Below are 21,621 nucleotides of genomic sequence, written 5' to 3' on the forward strand. Positions count from 1 at the left end.
AAGGTTGCCGACCCCTGGTTTACTATTATGTATAATTACTCTAAATTCGATACAACTGAGTATAAACAACAATAAAGTGTCCTTACCACCTCATAAACCATTATTTTTGTTGTCAATAGCTTACAGTAACTAGCAGGCACAACACAGCCAACTTGTGAGAGACATAAAAGTATATTTGGGTCAGAACTGAATGACAGACCTTACAATCAGTTACCACAGGGGCTCAAATCATATGTGGCACTTCACTTTGTCCCAGTGGAAGTTACCATGTTTGTAGAGTAATCCCTCCTATAGTAGGTTGTCCTGGGGTGGGAGAAAAAAACTCCATGAGGGTCTCCCTGTGGAGCTACTTCAGATCATTCAAGGAGCAAGGCAAGGTCTTTCCACCCTCTATTTTCCCCTCCCCGTGGAATAAGCCACATCTCCATCCCAAAAATCCAGTGGATCTCCTGGGATCTGCAAGAGGAAAGGACCACACCATTGAAATGCCTGTAGTTTATGGAGTGGCTCCATAAAAGAAAGCAATATAGTTTGGAACCTTATTACTTTTTCCTACAAATCTGCTCAGGGTTGGTGGAGGACTATCACCTCTACTTGTGCAGATTCTGTGATATTATGAATTGTGCTAACTCCTGCAGCTGTTTGGAGTCCTACTGATTTCAAGAAAGGCCCGAACAGACCTAAGGGACAGCAACTTACAGAATTGGGGGCCTTGATTTCTTAAAACTAATGAGATTTTAGTTTTACATTTTGTTAAACCGTTAAAATTTTTTGTATAACATTTTCTCAGATGTTTATGAAGCTGAAATGGCATTTCAGTTGTTTTAGATTGTGTTTAATTTTTTAAAACTTCAGCTGATTGTTTTAAACTTTTGTTTATGCCCTGATTCTACAGGGACGTAAGCATGTCAATGGGGCTAGTTAGGCTTTGCATGATCAGGGTTTTAGATATTATTAATAATCATCAATCATCTTAATTACAGTAATGGCAAGGGACCAGCCAAGACTGGGGTGCCATAATGCTACATGCTGGATAAACACAGAGCAGAAGATAGTTTCTGTCCCAAAGAGTTTACAATCAACATTTTGTTGTATTTTTATGCCATTCAACTATATTTTTATTTATCTCAAACAGTTGTAAAAATTAACCATTTCATTATTTAAAAAAGAACACCCTTTGTATTGACGCAGAGAGCAATTATGTGAATTAAAAGGAAGTTGGACCCTGTTTCTTGATACATTTGGACAAAGAAATGCTGAGCTGGCTCAGATAATGTCAGATTTCCATTCCACCAGAACTTGCTGCTTTTCCCTCATGTCTTTTCTCCTCAATTGTCCTTTGCCTTTTTGTATTTGTTTATGAAAATTAATAAAAAAATTAATAAAAAAAAAAATAATCACAAGAACCTCTGCTGTATCTTTAATACCCTTCGATTTTTCTTTGCTGATTGATAATTGGCTCCTGTGGGGTGAGCCACTGGGGGCCCCAGGGGCCGAGCGAGGCCCAGCTGGCTGCCTTGCTCATGAACAAGCAGCAGGGGACGCTGTGAGCCGTTCACGTCGCTCTCCCTCATGGAGGAGACGCTCTATCCGGAAGGGAGCATTAAGCTGCACTTCCGGTCAGGTGTGTTCGGTCACTTCCTGCGCAGCGCGGCGTGGCCAGGCGGCTGGGTGCCGGGAGGGTTCAGTCGGCAGCAAGATGCGCATCGAGAAATGTTACTTCTGCTCCGGGCCCGTCTACCCGGGACACGGGCTCATGTTCGTGCGGAACGACTGCAAGGTCGGGGCGGACGGCGCTGCGCGGCACGGGAGGGACCCTGCCGAGCGGGTCGCGAGGGGCCCGGGCACCGCGGCAGGCCCGAGGGGCTGGGCCGGGGGCGCTGGCGCATCGCCACACGGGGTTGGTCCAAGCCGGGGCTGCGTTGGGGCCCATATAGCCTGGGGCGGGAGCAGGCCAGTCTAAGGACCGGCTCTGCTCCAGCGCGTTAAAGCGCAGCCTGGGCTGGCCCCTGGCCCCGCCGCCGGGCTGCCCCGGCGCCTGCGGGCGCTCCCCGTCCGCTCCCGCCCGGCTGCCGTGTGCTGAGGGCGCGGTGTTTTGGGGGTGGTGTTCCCAGTTCACACGGGCATACCAGCCCTGGTTCTAGGAGAGCTGCCATGAGTCTACAGAGCGATGTAGCTGCGGTAGCGCAGGCAGCGGTGGCATCGCTTAGACCTGCGGTTTTCCACTTTTTTGCAGACCCCTAAACATTTTCAAAGGGAGATGCGGGCTGCTTTGAAATCCTAGACATAGTCTGCGGACCCCCAGCGGTGCGCAGACGACAGGTTGAAAATCACTGGCTTAGCCGGATACATACTCGCAGGGTTTAGCATGTTAATGCTAGGCATGGCTAAGCCCTGCTGTCACTGCCTATGCTACAATTATACTTGAGTTCGCTCTCATCAGGAATCACACCCCTTGCTCCTATTCTAGATGGTGTCCAATATTAATTAAGGCAAAATCTTTTCTGCCCAACCAAAATTCAAAGTACTTATGTGGCAAAATGTAAATATCAGCATTTGCTCCATTGTAAAGACCAGTGTTGGACTAAAAATGCTTGACACATTTAGGCCCTGATTCAGCAAAGCACTTAAGCGTGTGCTTAAATACAGTTTTGAAGTTTAGTAGATGTTTAAGTTCAACTGAAACCATTAGAATTTAGGCATGTGCTTAGGTGCCTTGCTGAATTGGGGCCTTAAAGTTGAAATTAAGTTCTAAAAAGTAGTTGTTTAGTATCTTTTCTCTGTACCTTGCAAAACTTGACTATTTTTATGTGCAGTTAGAAGCTTATCCTGTAAAGAAAGCACTAGCTCTAGGACTAGGTGATAGGTATAGAAAATTCACAGTTTTAAGGTTTTGTAGTTATTTTTGCATGTGGGAATTCAATAATCCTGTACCATACAGTTCTTTGACCATCAGTTTGTTTAAAGGTAATTGCCATATAGATGCGTGCATGTTCCCAGCAGACTGTAACTGAAGATATTGTGAAAACAGAGTAATGTGACTTTGTAAAGTAAAACAAAGTAAAAATAATGATCTAAAACTCTCTCAAACTACTAATTTGAATAATACCATCATTGCAGAAGATACACTGAGACTTGTATTATTTATCCTGTGCAGTATCTTTCTGTACTGATTTACGTGATCTAGTGATACATTAAATTCATCAGAGTTATTTTGGATGGGGTGGGCAATAACGTCATTTGATTATGGACTTTTTTTCTATTTGTATTTAATCTTTCTTTAGGTCTTTAGATTCTGCAGATCAAAATGCCACAAAAACTTTAAAAAGAAACGAAATCCCAGAAAGGTCAGATGGACCAAAGCCTTCCGGAAAGCAGCTGGTAAAGAACTAACAGTGGTAAGTACTTGGTGGTATTGTACTACTAAAGGACTTAAACACACTGGCCAAGAATAAAAACAAAACATGAATGTTACGCATGTAATACTCCAAGTGCCATAGCCAGGCAAATCACGGTATGCAAGTGCTTCTGTGACCCCAGAGACAGTGAGAACAAAATCAGTGCTCTAAAAATACAGTTTGGTCTTTCCATTTTCTCAATAATAAAGCACATGCTTTTCTTTTGAAAGTTTAAAACTAGCCATTCTTTAACCCTGAAATTTGCCTTTCTGATTAGGCTTCTGTATTTTCAGTTTAAATGTGTTGTGCTTTCTTTGAATTACTGTGAAAAATAAATAGATATAACCATTATTTTTGTTCTTCATGGCACTCCTAATCATTTAGAAGTCCAAAAGGATTGTCTTACATGTGAAGAATAATGTAGTAGTAGTTGTAGCTTTAAACTTTATGGTCATAAACATGCAGTATCTGTGATAAGAATGGCTAATCTTATCACAGATAATGATGATGTGAAGTGGCAAAGAACTGCCCATTTTGCTTGAATCACTTTTAATCCTAGGACTGTACATCAATTTCGAGATGTTTTGTTCCCAATTTATCAAGTAAATGCCTGAGCTTGCACACTACTGAGAATCACAGACATGGAGATTCCTTTAAAATCTGTTAGTTTAAAAAAAAATAAAAATCCTCAAACCACACATTCAGCAGTAAAACAAATGGAAATTAGTTTTACAGAGTTTTCTTTTTTTGCCTTTCCGGCTTTCCAGATGTGCCGGGGCAGCAAGGCCCAAAGCCCTGTGAAAAAGGTTTGTTTTCCATTGCTGAGAGGGATGGGCAGCATGGACAACAACAACATAGTATTTTGCACTTCTGTAGCATCTTTCATCCAATGCTTTCAAAGTATTTTACAAATACAAATTAAACCTTGCAACACACCTGTAAGTTGAGTATCACCTCCTTTTTACAGAAATCAAATCAAAATGCAGAGTTTTGTTGTTTGGCTTTCAGCAAGTCATTCATTGGCAGATATGGGGGTAGGGTGCAGAAGTTCTTAATTTTTCTTGAACATAGGCATTCACAGAGGCCTGGTCTACCCAGAACTTTTATACTGGTATAATTATGGTGGTTAGACATATTTTTTTAACTGATAGTATGGGGATAAGCTATACAGGGCCGGTGCAACCACTAGGCGAACTAGGTGGCTGCCTAGGGCTCCCCGGGCGGAGGGTGGGGTGGTGGGGGGGAGGGTTAGCTGCCATGGGGGGGCGGGGTTAGCTGGGTGGGGAGGGGGGGTGGCGCAAGGTGGAAGTTTTGCCTAGGGTGCGAAACTTCCTTGCACCGGCCCTGAAGCTATACCAGTATAACTGCATCCACACTGGCCAGGGGAAGAATTGTGTGGGTATAGTTAAAGCAGTACAACTTTTTTGTGTAGACAAGTCCTAATTAAGGAGTGAAAATTTTAAAATTACTGCACCTGTTGTTGATTGGGGATGCAAATGACAACTTAGATGAGTACATTGGTTGTGTCCGCAAATCAGGTAGTTACACATATACAGTTCTTTTATCTATTGTACCCACATTTGCTAGCGTAGATATTTTAGTGTTTGCTCATGGGGTTGGTTGTGTGGGCAGGTGTCATATCAGAGAAAACTAACAAGCCTACCAGTTTGTTCTTAAGCCTGTCATTAAATGCTCTGCTCATAAAGTTCTAGACTTTCAGTGCTTCAGGTGCAGCAGTTATGATGATGCAATTTTGACGAACATCTTGCTTATGCTTTCCTCAGACTCAAAACTTATTTATTGGAAAAGAGTATTTCTCTTGTTTACATTCATTTTAGCAAAAGCATTTTCCCTTTGTAATATACTTCTTGTTCTGAAGCATCTTTAATTTAATCTGTAGACTATATAGATTTCTCAAGTGTAAGGCAGTCAACTATGTTGATCTTTCTCTATAAGGAGAGAATTTATAAGAAGAATCTTCCCCCCACAAGGATTCTTTCATTTCCCAAGCATGAAATAGATTAAAAAAAAAGTTAAAAGAATTTCAAGACAGAGTTACTTCCCTGGGAGAAATTGATTAAATATGCATACATAGCTAGGACAGTCCTTAAATAGAGGATTATCGGGATTTAATTAGCTTTTATTAACAGAAAAATAAGGGTGCTCAGTACTTTTTTGGTACTGTTAGTGACCTACTGCTGTCTGTGTAACTTCCCTGTAGACATTATTATGCAGTTAGCCAAGAGTATGGTTTTTAATGTGGCTGCCAGACATAATCTTTAGGCATTTATGTAATAACTGGGCCTTCTGAAGAGGTACTGTGTGTCTTTATACTGTTAAAAACTAATTTAGAAGAGTTCTACTGTGGTGTTTTTTGTTTTTGTTTTTTTTGAGATCCCTGATCTGATGGAGTAGGAAGAATGGTCAGAAGACCTTAGTTTGTTCTGTTCTCACATTCTCTTAAGCTCCTCACTTCAGATTTTAGGCTTAACAGTATCCTAACAGAAGCTGACATTATTCTAATTTATAAAGAAAAGGAAAAACAAAAATTAAAAACAAAACTCAAATATGAGGCCAAGTTACAGTATATTGTAGATAAAAGCTCTGTTTAAACCTAAAGGGTTCCTGTTATTAGGGAAAATAAACTGAAAAGAGGTGGCATCGTCTACAGAGCCATGGGTAGCACCAGAACTACCTATCAAAATCCCACTAAAATATATGTGCTGAATTGAACGTTGTCCAATCAGTATATAGGTACTTTTTTTAGCATCGCAAGCAGCAAATGAATGTTGTCATTAGCTGTAATATAACCAGCAACTGGACAGTGCTGTATGTGTCTTTTTAGGAGCACTTCTGGGGTGCTGAGAGGCTTTTGCAGCCACATTGTGCTTAGAGGGTGTTCAGATCTCTGGTACTAACACATAATTATTTCCTTTGGGGATTTCTTGCTGCTGTACTTGGACTGGATGGAACATCTAATCAATGCTTATGTTTTTGGGCTGTCTTTCCTTTCTGAGTGGCATTTGGTCAGCTAGTCTGGGAATACTAGTGAGACGTTTTTCCTCCATGTGGTAGAGGAAAGAGACTTCCTGAGACAGCTGTATAAAACTTTTTACTATTCTAGTTGGTGTTAGTTAAGGCTACTCAGAATAATTTAGGACAGAGCAAAATATTTGTCTTTGCATTTCTCATCCTCTCCCCTTTCAGAGCTTGGGTTGTTACCAGGATTCTTGGTTCAGAATTAAGATGACCATTAAGACCTACATTTAGACTACTGCTTATGGCACTTCTAACTCCTGACCTAATTGATGGATCTAGTCCAGGTTGTTGCATTTTGATTTCTGAAAATTCCCCTAGCCCAAGTAGACTGGAGCCATCTAGAACTTTTTCTACCTCCCTTGACTATAGTTTGGGTTTAAGTCTTGCTTTCAGAGTACCAAGAAGCATCACTATGAAAAGTTGCAAATTTCTTCCTAATTTACTTTTCTGCACAAATGGCTCTTAAAGCTCAGTAACAACATTACAAGGTTTTAGAATCCCAGAATATTTCTCTAGATTTTTCTTGTGTCTTTTGAAGTGTCTGTAGTCTGACTTGATCAGGTGCTTAATGGTGATCTTATGGCTCCTGCAAAACCATTGGGCTTATGTTCCTTGTTTCTTTTATTGAGAAGTTAGTCTCGTAGTTAAAGCATAAAATAGAGCGCGGAGATCTGGATTATCGCCCTGGTTCTTGCCATAGATGACCTATATAACCATACCTCTCTTCAGCATCTGTAAAAAGGGTTATTGCATACCTAGCAAGGGTGTTGTGAGCCTTAATTTCTTTGCAAAGTGTGTTGCAGTCATTGGCTGAAAGGTGTTATAGGTGAGCAAAGTATTTCTTTTCACTGTTTAGATGGTAACTGAAAAGACAATGGCATGGACAAAGCCTAAAACAGTTACTCTGATCTGCTTATACCTAGAACTAGCTTCACTCGATGTCCTCCTTCCCCCCAACTCCAAAAAACAAAACTCCCTTCCTGCCTCCCAAACCCATAGTCTTTCACCCAACATGTTAATATCTTACTCTTGTTTCTTAAGTTCACCACACAAACATGATTTTTGGCAGAAGGATGTAATGTAAATGACATCTATGTAGACAATAAACAATTTAGAATGTTTCTCCAAACAGTAAGCAATCTGAGGTTGGTTTGGAAAGAGAGTAGGGTAGTTAACAATTAGGGATGCAGTTCCTGGGTGTTGAGGGTCTGCAGCTGTAGCTGTTAAGAGCCATGGCAAAATGATTTGGCCTTTAGAGCTCTGCATTCTCTCTTCTTGCTATTAAGATGTTTATCGAATCAAGATGGTCAAATACAGAGGAGTTGAAAGGATTGGTATTATCGTTACAGCTGCAGTTCCAGCTAACAGATACAAAAGGAATTTTTTGGTCTTCCAGTGTCTTTAAAACTGACCTTCAGTAAGATTTTTTTCAATGAAGATTGTGAATGATGTTAAATTGTGTGAGACCATTTACAAGTGGTGCTTTGGCATTTTTCTGAGAACTATCTGGAAATGAACAAATGATGTATTAGATTCAGTGAATAGCCCTCTGATACCATTTTTAGTCATTTCGTTATGCATAACTACCTGGTGCTGACTCAGGAGAACTGCTGCCCACTCTGCTCTCTGTTCAAACCAAGTTTTCTTTGTTTAAAATGGTGACTTGTCCCTGATTAACAAAAAAGTGAAGGTTATGGCCAATATGTTTGCTGTTTGGAGGGTGGTAGTGATGTAGGGTCCCCAAAATCTCCATCTCAAAACCATGAATAAACCCTGTCCTACTGATATTTGAGAGAGAGCTCCACAGGGCTCTCTCTTAGCAACAACATGGAGTGGACAGCAGAAGATACCCCAGCTATTGCCACACTGGGCAGAGATGCTACTATGGTGCTCTCAGTAGCTGGTCAGTGGTGGAGCTCAACAGGATTAAATGCCACAGATCTCCAGATACTTCATCACTGGGGGTGCAAGGCAGGTTTGGATGACGCCCATCCTGCATCAAGATATGTAGCAAAAGCCATGGGAAGAGTGAGAGGAGAGAATAGGTAGTTCCAGAGACAGACAGGCATGCAGGGATTACTTTGTGAGGGAGGAAGGGGCCTGCTGGGAACTAACCACTAAAAAGAGTTGTGATTGCTGTGGGTATGATATGTTAGAGGTGGTGGGAACAGAGAGAACCACGTCAAACAGTTTGTGTTGGCTGTTCTCCTTCCCTCCGCTTGCAGTCAGTGTCCCCCTTTGAAGCACAGCAGGTGATGTCTGCATAGTTCAACTCTCATAAGCAAAGGATTCCTTCGTCCATCTGAAGATGGAGAGGGTTGGCTCAAGCCTCCACATCTCCAAAATGGGGCTGTCCCATTGCAGTGGAGAAGTCAGTGGTGGTGTTTTCAATGAGATGAAGGGAGCAGGGAGGATAAGAGCATAGAGATGTTTGGCAGTGGTTCTCTAGCTCTCTGCAGACAACTCTCTATGGTGATTAATGTATAAAGCAGTGTTTCCCAAAGTTGGGACGCCGCTTGTGTAGGGAAAGCCCCTGGCGAGCCGGGCCGGTTTGTTTACCTGCCGCGTCCGCAGGTCCAGCCGATCGCGGCTCACACTGGCCGCGGTTCGCCTCTCCAGGCCAATGGGAGCTGCTGGAAGCAGCGGTCAGTATGTCCCTCAGCCCGGCCTGCCAGGGGCTTTCCCTACACAAGCGGCGTCCCAAGTTTGGGAAACACCGATATAGAGTGTTAGTGCCCACCTAGAACCTCCTGCAACATGTTCTCATCGTTAGCTCATTGTAATGATGCTGCCTCTGGCTGGACACAACTGAGAGTATCAATTCAGGACAAATTGCTTAGAGCAGGGCAGTTACAGCCCAAGGCTGGTGGTTCTCCACCTCTAAGGCGCACCAAACCAGCCAAACAGAGAGGACTTTGGTTTTACCCCACTGGCTAACCATAAGTCATACAAGCAATTTCCATAGACACTCCAGTTTCCCAGTATCACCACCAGTGCCACTCGTTATGGGGACAAATGGTTATGAAAACCAATACCCAAGTAAAAGAAAAAAGGTTCTCCTGATCCCAAAGAACCAGACCCAGGTCAATATACAAGTCAGATCTTACCCACAAATCATGCTGTTGCCAATTCTTTAGAATCTAAAATCCTAAAAGTTTATTCAGAAAAAGAAAAAAATACAGATGAGAGTTAAAATTGGTTAAATGGAATCAGTTACATACAGTAATGGCAAAGTTCTTGGTTCAGGCTTGTAGCAGTGATGGAATAAACAGCAGGTTTAAATCATGTCTCTGGAGTACATCCATAGCTTGGATGGGTCATTCAGTCCTTTGTTCAGAGCTTCAGTTTGTAGCAAGGTTTCTCCAGAAGTAAGAAGCAGGATTGAAGACAAAATGGAGGGGTTTCCAGGGCCTTTTATATTCTTTCTCTTGTGGGCGGAAACCCCTTGTTTCTCTGCAAAATCACAGCAACAAGATGGAGTTTGGAGTCACATGGGCAAGTTACATGTCTATGCATGACTCTGTTCTTTACAGGCTGACACCATTGTTTACATGTTAGTTTGAATGTTACCAGGAAAGCTCAGATGTGGATTGGCATCTCCCACAGTTCACTGTCAGTTTTCTCTTACTTAATTGGCCTCTCAGAGTTGGTAAGACAGTTCCCACCTTTTCACGCTCTCTGTATATGTATATTGTGGCAAAGTACCTTCTTCTTCTCCTCAGCAGGCTCAGTCCTTTTTAGCCTTGGAGAGACAGGCTTGGGCAAGGCAAATCCTTGTAGGTAGCACAGGGTTTGGCTATTCCTTTTCTCAGTCAGCCCCTTGTGCTTGTTTATCTTCCCTTCTGGGGACAGAGCACAGCCTTCCTTGCAGGAAGGGTTCAGAGCCTTTGCTGCTCCTAGCTTACTGACAGCTTCCCTGGTTCTCTCCCTCTCTCTCCCCCCCCCCTTCCACGCTGGGGAGGATTTAAAAAGGTCCCAAGCAGTTGGAGCCAGCTGAACCTAATTAGTTCCCTGGTAACCCCTTGTCCAGCTGAACCTTATTTCCCCATGGTTCTCTCTCCTCAGTGGCTTGGGAGAGGCCTTTTTAACCCCCTGGGACTGATTACTACCCCCTCTTTGTAGCTGTTTGTCCTGGGTTTGCCATAATATATATCTTCTCAATATATGTTCCATTCTATGCATCCGAAGAAGTGGGCTGTAGCCCACGAAAGCTTATGCTCAAATAAATTTGTTAGTCTCTAAGGTGCCACAGGTACTCCTGTTCTTATTGTCAGTTAAGTGTTGCTTGATTGGGCACTTACTGAGAATAATCCTTTCTCAAGAAGCTGACCAAATTTGCTTCACTGAGGCTACTTCAAATCAAAACACATTGAGATACGAGTACATAGCCAATATTCATAACTTCAACTACAAAAAGATACGCACATAAAGATAGCATAATTATAACCAGCAAATCATAACCTTTTTATAGACACCTCACACAACAACCTTTGTACAATATTTGCTACAAATATATAACAGTGGTTGCAACAATGATCTTTATGGTCACAGTTCATGTCAATAACATCACTCTCATCTCTGAGGCAATCTGTTTGCTTGCCTGCTTCCTCTTGTTAAGTATCTTTGTGTGTGAGAGGTGTTTCTCTCATGCCTATTCTTTCTCCCCTATCTTCTGTTAAATTAACATAGTAACATAGCATAGGTCAGAGTGCGTAATTCTGCCTCTTAGCATTATTGCGTGCTGCTGTTATGAGAGTCTTCTATGGGTTCTTTCCTAGCCATCACAACAGGGCCCTGGGCTTATTCACCCCCTGCCATGACTCAGCGTTACCTCAGAAAATGATCTTATTGGGTAATTGCTGGTCTTCACCCCTGCTTTGGGTGTGGGGGGGAGGAAAAAAAAGTATTTCCTTTAAAGACCTGACACACAAGTATATTTAACAATATTAAGTTTAGGATTCAATGATATGTAGCAGAAATTAGTATTGAGAGCTGCTAAGATGTTTTGTATTTAAATTAGTTTGTTACAGGTTTAGAGAAATATCTATAATAGATATTTAGATAAAATGAAGGGAATTTTATGTTGAGATCCTTTAGATTTCTTTTCACAAATGTAAATTATGGATAATAACTTTATTTATGCAGCTCCTTGTTCCTAAAACTGTGTATTTCCCACTTACTGCATCTAAATGTAAGCTGTACTCACTTTCCTTTTTTTACACAGGATAATTCATTTGAATTCGAAAAACGTAGAAACGAGCCACTGAAATACCAGAGAGAGCTGTGGAGCAAAACTGGTAAGTCACTTTAGGAAATGCCAGCTTTTCTAGAAGACTAGCTGGGAATAAGATCTTCTTTCCATGTTTTTCCATGTTCAGTTGTCAGAAGACTTTAAATCTTGATGTTCATATTTATAATTAGTCTTTTGTAAATATTAGAAACCTGAAAAGAGATTTATTTTTAAATGGGCCCCAAAGTAGAACAGGAATTTCTGTTCTGCCTCCCAGCTGCACGTCATTGAAATGAAATGGGTTATTCTTGGTATTTTCATACAAAAAAAAATTTAATTTTCCATTATAATCTAGATAGACCTGTCCCTTATGATTGCTGCCTTTTATGGTAAATGAGTCCACATTTTTTCTCCACTTGTAAAAAGGGCAATATCAAACTTGATAGGGACTACTCAACACAAACCAAGATTCTACTCGGATTACAGATATACTTTTTTTTCTGCTTCCATTTCTACAAAACCATAGCAATAGAATATATGATTCTTATCACTCTATATGATGCTCAGTTATCAACTGTAATCATAAATTACAATATTTGCCTTTGTAAATCATTGTCATTCACAGAATTTTCACTACAAAAGTTTTCATAGGTATATAACTCTGCAGTAAAACACATTCTTCTGTTTGAAACTTGATGTCTGAGGCTTTTTGAATACCTAATTTCAGAGCAATCTGATAAATTGACTTTTATACACATAACTTCTTTAAAATGCTTTTACTGATGTTGCAATGACTTTTGTATGTGTTTGTGTTCTTAAAACCAGCTTAGATTTTTTTTTTAATGAAATCTGGAAAGCAAGTAATGTGTAACACGTGAAGTAGTTAATACTTTTCATTCTTAGGCATTTTTAATACATACTGCACAAGATCCGAATACATAGTTACACAATAGATCACCATAGCTCTGAAGATTTATAGCTTTCTACCAGAAATGTTCTTGTCCTTGTTAGTTTTTTAAAACAAACAATTTGACCAAAAGACTTTGTCATGAATGCCAATAAAAAGCCAGAAAATTAAGAAGATTGGACAGCTCCTATTGCATTTGAGGGAGAAGTATGATGGTGAGAATTAAAAATTGAGTACCACTCTAAAAACTCTGACTTGGTCTGTGTTCAGCATTTTCTCACAATCCTATTGTTAGGAGCACAGGATTTGCCATACAAATCAGACCATTGATCTTTCATGTTCACTGACCTGCCCCTAACTGGCTAATACCTGATCCCTGAGATGGAAGTGAAGAAAAACCCATCATGCATTGGTCTAATCGTTTATTTATGTGCATATGAAAAAAAGCTTCATTCCTGCAATAATCAGATGACAAAGCTCATGCTTCAGGGTGATTACCCTTAGAGGTGAACCTACGCAAGTTGTTAATAAAATTGTCCAGACCTTTTAAAATTTAGATAAATTATTTAACTCTTCGCTCCTTTGATGGTGCGATGTTAAGTAAACATATTTTTAAAAATTAATATTAAGTTTTGTTAAGACTTAAATAGCTAATTTTGCAATTGTTTCAACAACAAAATAGTAAAGAGTTGAAGAGCATAGTGATTAAAAATATGCTGTTCCTTTTTTCTAAAAAGTTGTAACTGCTAGGACTCCTGCTTCATTTTCTAATGACTCACCTTTAGTGTTTCCACAATTATATTTAGGTTCCTGTGTAAGTATGTATTACATCTTTGCTAGTAGGTACCTAATGTTCAGTCTGTTTGCACAAGTAGTCCATTTTTTTCAATAAAAAATTTCCACTCCCAACAGCAAGAAATTGATGAGTTTCTGTTTAAAAAATAAGTGTCAATTACTTTTACTTGTCACTTACAACATGATCTCAAAGTGATACTTAGGTTGTCTTTGCATTGTTTACATTAAAAAAAAAAGTTAGTATGTTGATGTGACAGCATATTTGCTCTGTAGAGTTTGTTGGTATACCTGTGCTGCTTATTCAATTTACAGCACCGTCAATCTAGCCCTAAGTTTGATTGAGCCGTCGTTTGTAAATCTCATCAATTATAGGCAAGAGATTTGGGAATGGAAGGAGAGTATATTTTACTGGATTTATGCATCTTTAACCTTGGATTAACCTGATCTTCCTTATATTGGTTTTTTGTTTCACATCACTGTTCAAACGAGTTCAAATTTTTTGGGCAGTCAGGCTGTGGGCAGGCATTGGGTTTCACTTAGTCCTTATTTTTTGAAGAACTGTTACAGCAGTGGTTCTCAAACTTTTTTTTTTTTTGTGTGGACCACTTGATTGCTGAGGGTCTCAGCAGACCACTTTAATGATCTTTCCAATGATTGTTTGTATTGTTAGCTATCGTAAAGCACTTTGGATCTTTAATGATCTTTAATGATTGTTTGTATTGTTAGCTATCGTAAAGCACTTTGGATAAAAGCATTATATAAAAAAAGAATAATTAACTTTTTTTTGTTCTACAAATAAAAGCACACAACTCATATATTTTAATATCAGTAGTCTTACCTTTCTAATGTGATGGATGTGCCCTCTCTCCCCCTGCTGTGGCAGCCCCCAAGCTGGGGCTGAGAAGGAGGAGGGGTGTCTCTCCCCTGCCACACCAGCCACAGAGCTGAGGCTGGGAAGGAGGGCCATCTCTCCCCAGCAGCCGCAGCCCTGGAGCTTGTGAAAGTCACCTCTTTCTCTGGCTGCCGCAGCCCTGCACATCCCAAATTTCCCCCACCCACTCTTCTCACCCCACTACCCCATCCCACCTACCCCCAGTTTCCCCCAAGGCCACCATCTCACCTTATATGTGCGTTTTCTCCAGAGTCCAGGCACCTAATTAGTGGAGCCACGCCTGCCTTCATTCTCTTGTGTGAGTCAGCCCAGGCGCACACCTTGGAACTATCCATGGACCACCTGAATGGAGCTCACTGGTCCGTGGACCACAGTTTGAGAACCTCTGTGTTAGAGAATCAGAGTATAGAATTGAACTGCATTCTTAACCATTATATTATTGTTTAAGTGATTCTGCCTCCTACTGTCTTTTAAAGCTGTGCTGTCCTGTTCTTTTGATCCCATTGATTCTGCACTAGTTTGCTATATTTTGTTTCAGTCATGATAATTTTGTGGCATGTGAGACCATCATTTATTTTTAAGTTAGGAAGAAGTATTATTAAGGGGAAAAGGGTAATGACATTTGGATAATGGTGAACTGGAAACAAAAGTCCTCCATTGTGAGAAATGATGGTAAGGATAAGAGAGAGATTGTATAGACAAAGTGGAAGCTTGAACTGAAATTTAAAAGTAAAATTGATGATAATTTCTAGCTACAGAATAGTATCCGTCAATACTACATTGCAAAGAGAACTTCTCTGGTATAATCATTAGATGTTTCTTTTACTCTAGGTTCTGTGCATATTAAGGAACACATTATAGTAAAATGTACCTTTAAAACAGTACTAGTTAAATTGTTTCAGGATGTTAATTCGATTATCAAACACACAAGTTTAAAAATATTTAAAAACTCTGTTTTTTTTTTTGTTTGTTTCAGTTGATGCAATGAAGAGAGTGGAAGAGATCAAACAAAAACGCCAAGCTAAATTTATCATGAACAGGTGAGAAGGATTTGCAGTAGCACTTAAGAAATCCCAATCAGGTTCTGGGTTGCATCCTGCTGTACAGGCATGTGGCAAAGAGATGGCCCTTGCTCCATGGAGATGATGCTCACAAATTTTAAATGGCTGTTTGCTCCTGACACACGAACAGTAGTGCAAGTATTATTAATGTATTATGTGTAGCACCATAGCACACAGGAGAGTCATGGACCATTATGCTAGGCGTTGCAGTAACACAACAAAACAGTCCCTGCCCCAAGGAGTTTACAAGCTGTTTAAGACAATAGACAGCAGATGGAAACAGACTGGGAAGTACAAGAAAATAATAAGACAATATTGGTCAGCATGGTAACACATTAGGAAGCTTGAGAAATGAGTCTACATAATGCTGACTGTTCAAGGGAAAGGAGATCTTGCCAAACATTAGGAGCTGTATTCTGGTATTTGGAGGAAGGTGGGGGAAGACTTGTACGTAATTTGAGGTTTCCAAAATCTGAATAAACTTCTCATAGTTTGAAACTTTCTCTGTCATCCCATTGCATCAGTATTTATTGGATTCTATTTTAGTTGTAACTACCACTATAATTCCCTAGTGGACTCAGAGAGATGTGAAATTTCACTAAGATTTAATACACCTGATTAAGGCTACGATTTAGTCATGGGTATTTGTAGTAAAAGTCATGGCAATAAACAAAAACAAAAATTCACATCCTGTGACCTGTGCATGACTTGTACTATATACCACTAACTAAATCTTAGCGGAGGAGAGGGCCACTGCTCTGGGAGGCTGGAGGGGGGCTACTGCTCTGGGGGTGGGCCAATGGCACCAGCTGCCAAGGGCCACTGAGTAGTGGCTGCGCCTGCTGCCCCCAAGGCCGCCCACCCGCCACGGCTCCCGCAGCCCCCAGGACTGCTGCTCAGTGGCTGGTGTGGCTGTCCCTGGGGCCACCTGAGCAGCTGCTTGGGCGGCCCTGGGATCAGCCACACCAGCCACTGCAGAAGTCACGGAGGTCAGGGAAAGTCACGGAATCCGTGACTTCCGCAAATTCCGTGACAGATACCGAGCCCTACACATAATGTATATAAATTTATTTAAAAAAAAAAAGTTAAGCTTTAGTATATAATCTCACAAATAATAATCCCCCTTATTTTTCTCAGACTAAAGAAGAGCAAAGAGCTGCAGAAGGCACAAGACATCAAAGAAGTCAAGCAAAACATACACCTTGTTCGGGCTCCACATGCAGGTAAGAACTGGATTTATTGAATTCTTGGTTGGATAGTTCATGTATAATTATTTTGAGCAACATCCATCATTTAATGAGCCAGATATAATCCCCTTCTTTCTCCTTCCCCCACAAGACCAACCTCCCCCATCTGTCCTTCACCCATGGCAGGCAGAATTCCATCAGTGTCTGTTACCTATTCAGATTCTACAGTATCAAAATAATCAGCTGACCTCGTTATGTGTCTGGTCTCCATCATTTTAAATTCAGTCGTTGGCACACATTGAATTATACTGTAGTTACTACAGCTGTACAATGTCAGACTTCTTGAAATGTTGGACTCAATAGCAAATAATCCCGTCTGAAAAAGTGACATTTTATAATTCAGTTGTTTGCAGTGTTGTTGCCATGTTGGTCCCAGGACATGAGACACACAAGGTGGGTGAGGTATTATCTTTTATTGAACCTCACTCATCTTGTGTCTTTCATTCTATAATTGAGTGTTTGTAACATGACGTCTCAAATGCAAATGTTTATTAAACTTAATATGTTACAGCTAATTAACAACCTATTTTTGAATTGTCTAGTTAATATTAATCAAAATGTATCTGAAGAATGCACAGATAAGAATTTATATTCTCCATTACTGAGCAAAATTTACATTTTTCTTGGTTCCATTTGAGGTTACAGCTGGAAAAATCTGTTCCTCCCAACTGGTTTTCTGCTGGTCCAAAATTCTTTACTACCAATACTAGGTTATGAATTAAAAAGTATTGGTAAAATAGATTGTGTAGACATTGTCTTATTTATGAAATTTGTTTTATTCTTAAATACGTTCTTTATAGGATATGTTTTCAAATGATCTCCATCTTTTGCATGTATTTAGGCACACAACTACCCTTATGCAAAATGGAGATCAGCTGAAAATTTGTCTATTAATGCCTTGAAAAAATTATTAGTAAATTGATCTTGGTGGATGTTGATTTGATATATTATTATATTTTAAATTTCCTTATTTTATATGGTTATGTTAATATAGTCCATTACAGCAAATTGTCTATAATATTGTAGATCTCTGATGTGTGGTGCTAACAGTGGGCAGTGTAAAAAAGCGGTGTGCTTTTGCCTATGTTTCATTCCGCTTTGATCCTCCCCTCTGTTTCCTTTTTCCTGGGACGGTTCTTCTAAATCTGGAGAAGGGAGCAGGAGCCTCTCAGTTTTGCTCCCTTTACCAAAGGAGTGGTTCATGCTACTGCATGAAGTTCTGATTGATACTGCCAACTGGCAAAAGTCCATAGTACTAGATGAGGCGAATCATCAGTGTATTATGCAAAAGTGAAGCTGATTTTAGTTGTTGCATTAAAGTAATGACAGCTCTGCTTTTTGTTAAAACCTCTTTGTCAGTGTGGCTAGCTGATAATAAAGGTCATAACAAATATGTGTTAACTTGATTGCTGTAATTGGAGAATTCTCTCGATGACAATTTTTGTTAAATAAAAGTATGTTCAGTTAAAATGTGTGATTTTTCTTTTCTTTTGAAGGCAAAGCAAAACGGCTGGAGGAGAAAATGGTACAGAAATTGCAAGAGGCTGTAGCTATGGAAGAAGAGTCCTAAAAACCTTGTCCTTTTTTTCCTTCTATTTTTACCTCCTCAACTTACTTAGTGTTTTTGACTCTCCTCTTCAGAGTTCTGACTTGTGCATTATTGATTCATTTGACATTTGTTCATTGAAATGAAAGGTGATTAAACACACCCTAGATGCACATCTTTCTTTTCTGTGTTCTGTTGTGTGTGAAGCACCAGACATTGTGTTTGATTATATCTTTTAAGGGAAGGTACTCTCAGTTCTTTATTGGGAGAAAAATACACTTTACTGAGCAAAAGTTATTTTGCAAGTCACCCAGTACTGTTTGTAATTATAAGAATGAGGTAATTGGCATGAAATGGCTGTCCTACAGATAATGCTTTTGGACAATACTTTTTGTAATTCTGTAATTATACAAAACCTTATTATCAGTGATGCATAACATAAAGCCTTTCATTTGAGATAATATATACCTCTTTATTGTCCAGGGAGGGACAGCGTAATTACCTTTTTATCTAGCTAATAATTCAAGGTATAATTGGCTTCAGTGGCAGGTTTCCTCAGTAGACTTTGGTCCAAGGCTTTTCTAATTTGGTATGCCGTACCCCTCCAGTGGTGGGTAAATTGCACCTTTGCACCTACAAGGGATGGCAGAATCACATTTTGTCTATATTTACTGCAGTGGAGCATTAGCTTTTTACTATATCCCACTAGGGGGAAATAGACTGCTTAAAATGTAACAACGGAAAGTGTTTTTGTGTGTTTTTTCCTTCCATGTTTAAAAGAACTCTTCTTGATTTAGCATAGTCTATTAGAGCAACTAACACCGATGCAAGTTTTACTATTGTTTGGAGAAGGCTGCCGATAGAATGGTGGCTTCCAGTTTGGAGACTGGAACCATCACCTGTATAACCACTGGAACTTGAATCTGTGCCACAAAACCAGGCTAGTTCAAACATGCAATAAATCAAACTTTTTACCATGTATAATGTAACTTAACGCTTTTGTAATTATGTTGACAGAAAAGTTGCTTTAAAGTTTAGGTATGTTGGATATTCATAGTAGTATTTTCTTCATCCAAAGTGTTATCAGTGTTGCACTCAGATAAATAACTTTCAATGGACAACTGTTTACCTACACCATGATTAGGGAAGCCTTTCAAAAACACTTTAAGTATTATTTACTTCCTTGTCACTGCTAATTACACTGAAAAATCATAATTTGCAGTTTCATTCCTGATATGAATAGGAGGTAAATTCAATTGGAAAACTACCTTATTTCAAAAATGTATATACCTGTATGCTGTTTGTTTTAAATTAAAATAGAATTACAGTTTGTACGTTCAGAAAGAGACTGTGGGGAATACTGATGTGCCTGGATTCAAAAATGTAGATCCACTTGAATTAAATGTCAATTTAGAGTATTCTAAACGCTAACACACTGCTGTTAAAACATATTTAAAATTATATAAATAACAATTACAGGCGTTTAGGACATGAAGGTAAAGTTTAATTGTAAGTTCTGCTAAGTGTGATACATAGTGGCCACATAAACCTAATGATCAGTGTTTGGCTGACTGATATGAATTGTATTTGCTGTGTAAGTGCTGATTTTTAATACTGTCTCAAAATCATTTGCCAGATTAGCCAGGAAATGTATGCTGATAGGGTGAAATCAGTTAGATGCTAAAATACACTCCCGAATGAAGATGAGTGCTCAGACTCCACCAAGGCAGAGAATATTTTCTCTTTGAAAGGTACAAGTGTGTCCATTTTTGAGCATTGTGCACAGGCAAGTTAAGTATCCCTTTATATGTGTTTAGATCTTTAAAATGCTGCATTTCTGATATCTTTGCCCTATATCAAATAAGAAATTAAGCAGCTTGTGTATGTTCAGGGCAACAAAACAGTGAACATAATCAAATACGTTAAAATAAAATTGTAAGCTGTAATTTGATGCCTGATCTAAAGTATATACTAATAAAGGGATTCCAGTTGCACAAAAATACACTGACCCTGGACTCACCTTTTTGGGAATTCTTACAGAAACCTGCAGGAAAAGACTGAGAAAACTGGGTGCTATTGTTTTGAGAGAAAAAGTTCTGCTTTATGAGGTTTTTATTCACTCTGGTTTTACCAAAAAGGTTGTAAATAAGACTAGGCCTTGCTAAAGCTATTGTCATTTTTCTCTTAGAAAATTTGCTTTTGTGACTGAATCAGGAGAAAGGTAATTTGTTTTAATACTGGGCTGAAGATGATGGAATTGCTTCCCAAGATGACAGGTACTGCAAGGACTCTGGCTGCAGTCACTGCAAGAGCCTCAAGGGCTCTGGTAAGTCCTAGTTATAAACAAGAAAAGGATTTAAACCCTATCTTGTCTGGTACAGCAACACTTAAAGCAGAGATTCATTTTATTAGTTGGATTACAGATCTGTGACTATTTCTGTACTGTTTTTAAAAAGGAAATTCTGATTCTCTTTAGATACACAAACAAAGCTAGTTTTCTGTGGGCCAGACTTTAGTTTTTCAATTTGATATCTGCCATAACAATGAACTTGCACTAGAAAAAATTGTTAATGGAAAAAGGACATCACAGGTTAGATGTAATACTTCAGTTATTGTAACACTGTAGAGCTTAATTTTATGGAGCATTTCTATTCAGAGTGCATCAGGCCATATTGGCGACTTGCAAGTTGGACCTAATTCATGATAGGTGATGGATAGTGTGGAGTTTTTTCAGGGTGCACTTAAGCTCAGATTTTGCTTCCTTCTTGTACAGGTATAAAGAACATCTGAAAATGGAACTAGTGTAGTTTTGTGCTGGGAGTGAAGGGGAGGTGCTAGGAGCCCCTGCTGTTGCACAGGGATTCCCAATATAGCAGTGTGCAGCAGCAGTTTAGGGGCAGTCCAACCTTATATGTGGTGCATTAGGGCAGAGGATTTTTTTTAGACTTTAGATTCTGCTTTAGCTCTGTGCATTGGGAAAGTTGATTCTCCCACCCCCTTCTCACTTTGCCTGAGATGCTTGAGAACAAGTTTGGTACCTTATTGAATAAAATTTGAGATTCCAAAAGGATACATTTCTAAAAGCCTCCTCTCTTTCTCCTCCCCCCCATCCTAAACTTAAAAGGATTCATGAAAGAAAGCTATTAAAGAACCTTGGCTTCAAACTCCAGATATCTGAACATACTGGTGTAAATTCATTAAATAATGGTATTGCCAGGGATCTGTAGGCATATACAGCATGTGTATTCGGAAATAGCTCACACAGCTTGCAGGGTAGAGCCTGCTTTAATGAGAGAATATAAGGTAGAACACTGGGCTCAATCTTTTTTTAAGTGCTCATGGGTAAGGCTACATTTTAATCACGGGCATTTGTAGTAAAAGTCATGGACAGGTCATGGGCAGTAAACAAAAATTCACGGCCTGTGATCTGTCCGTGACTTGTACTATATACCCCTGATTAAATTGGGGGAGGGGGCCTCCTGGGGGTGCCACGGGTGCTTGTGGGG

At 39.7% G+C, this 21,621-nt stretch overlaps 1 protein-coding gene across 1 annotated transcript; it reads left to right on the top strand.

The window, feature by feature from the left end:
- Positions 1-1,634: 1,634 nt before the first annotated feature.
- RSL24D1 (ribosomal L24 domain containing 1) lies at positions 1,635-21,412 on the top strand. The gene is made up of 6 exons (XM_024198089.1): positions 1,635-1,780; positions 3,285-3,398; positions 11,662-11,734; positions 15,238-15,301; positions 16,460-16,545; positions 18,066-21,412. Exons 1-6 carry the CDS (start codon positions 1,700-1,702, stop codon positions 18,137-18,139), a joined length of 492 nt encoding a protein of 163 aa, XP_024053857.1. The 5' UTR covers positions 1,635-1,699; the 3' UTR covers positions 18,140-21,412.
- The last annotated feature ends 209 nt before the right edge of the window (positions 21,413-21,621 follow it).

The sequence above is a fragment of the Terrapene carolina genome, unplaced genomic scaffold, assembly GCF_002925995.2.
Source record: "Terrapene carolina triunguis isolate 2854851 unplaced genomic scaffold, T_m_triunguis-2.0 Scaffold67, whole genome shotgun sequence".
Taxonomy (NCBI): domain Eukaryota; kingdom Metazoa; phylum Chordata; order Testudines; family Emydidae; genus Terrapene; species Terrapene triunguis.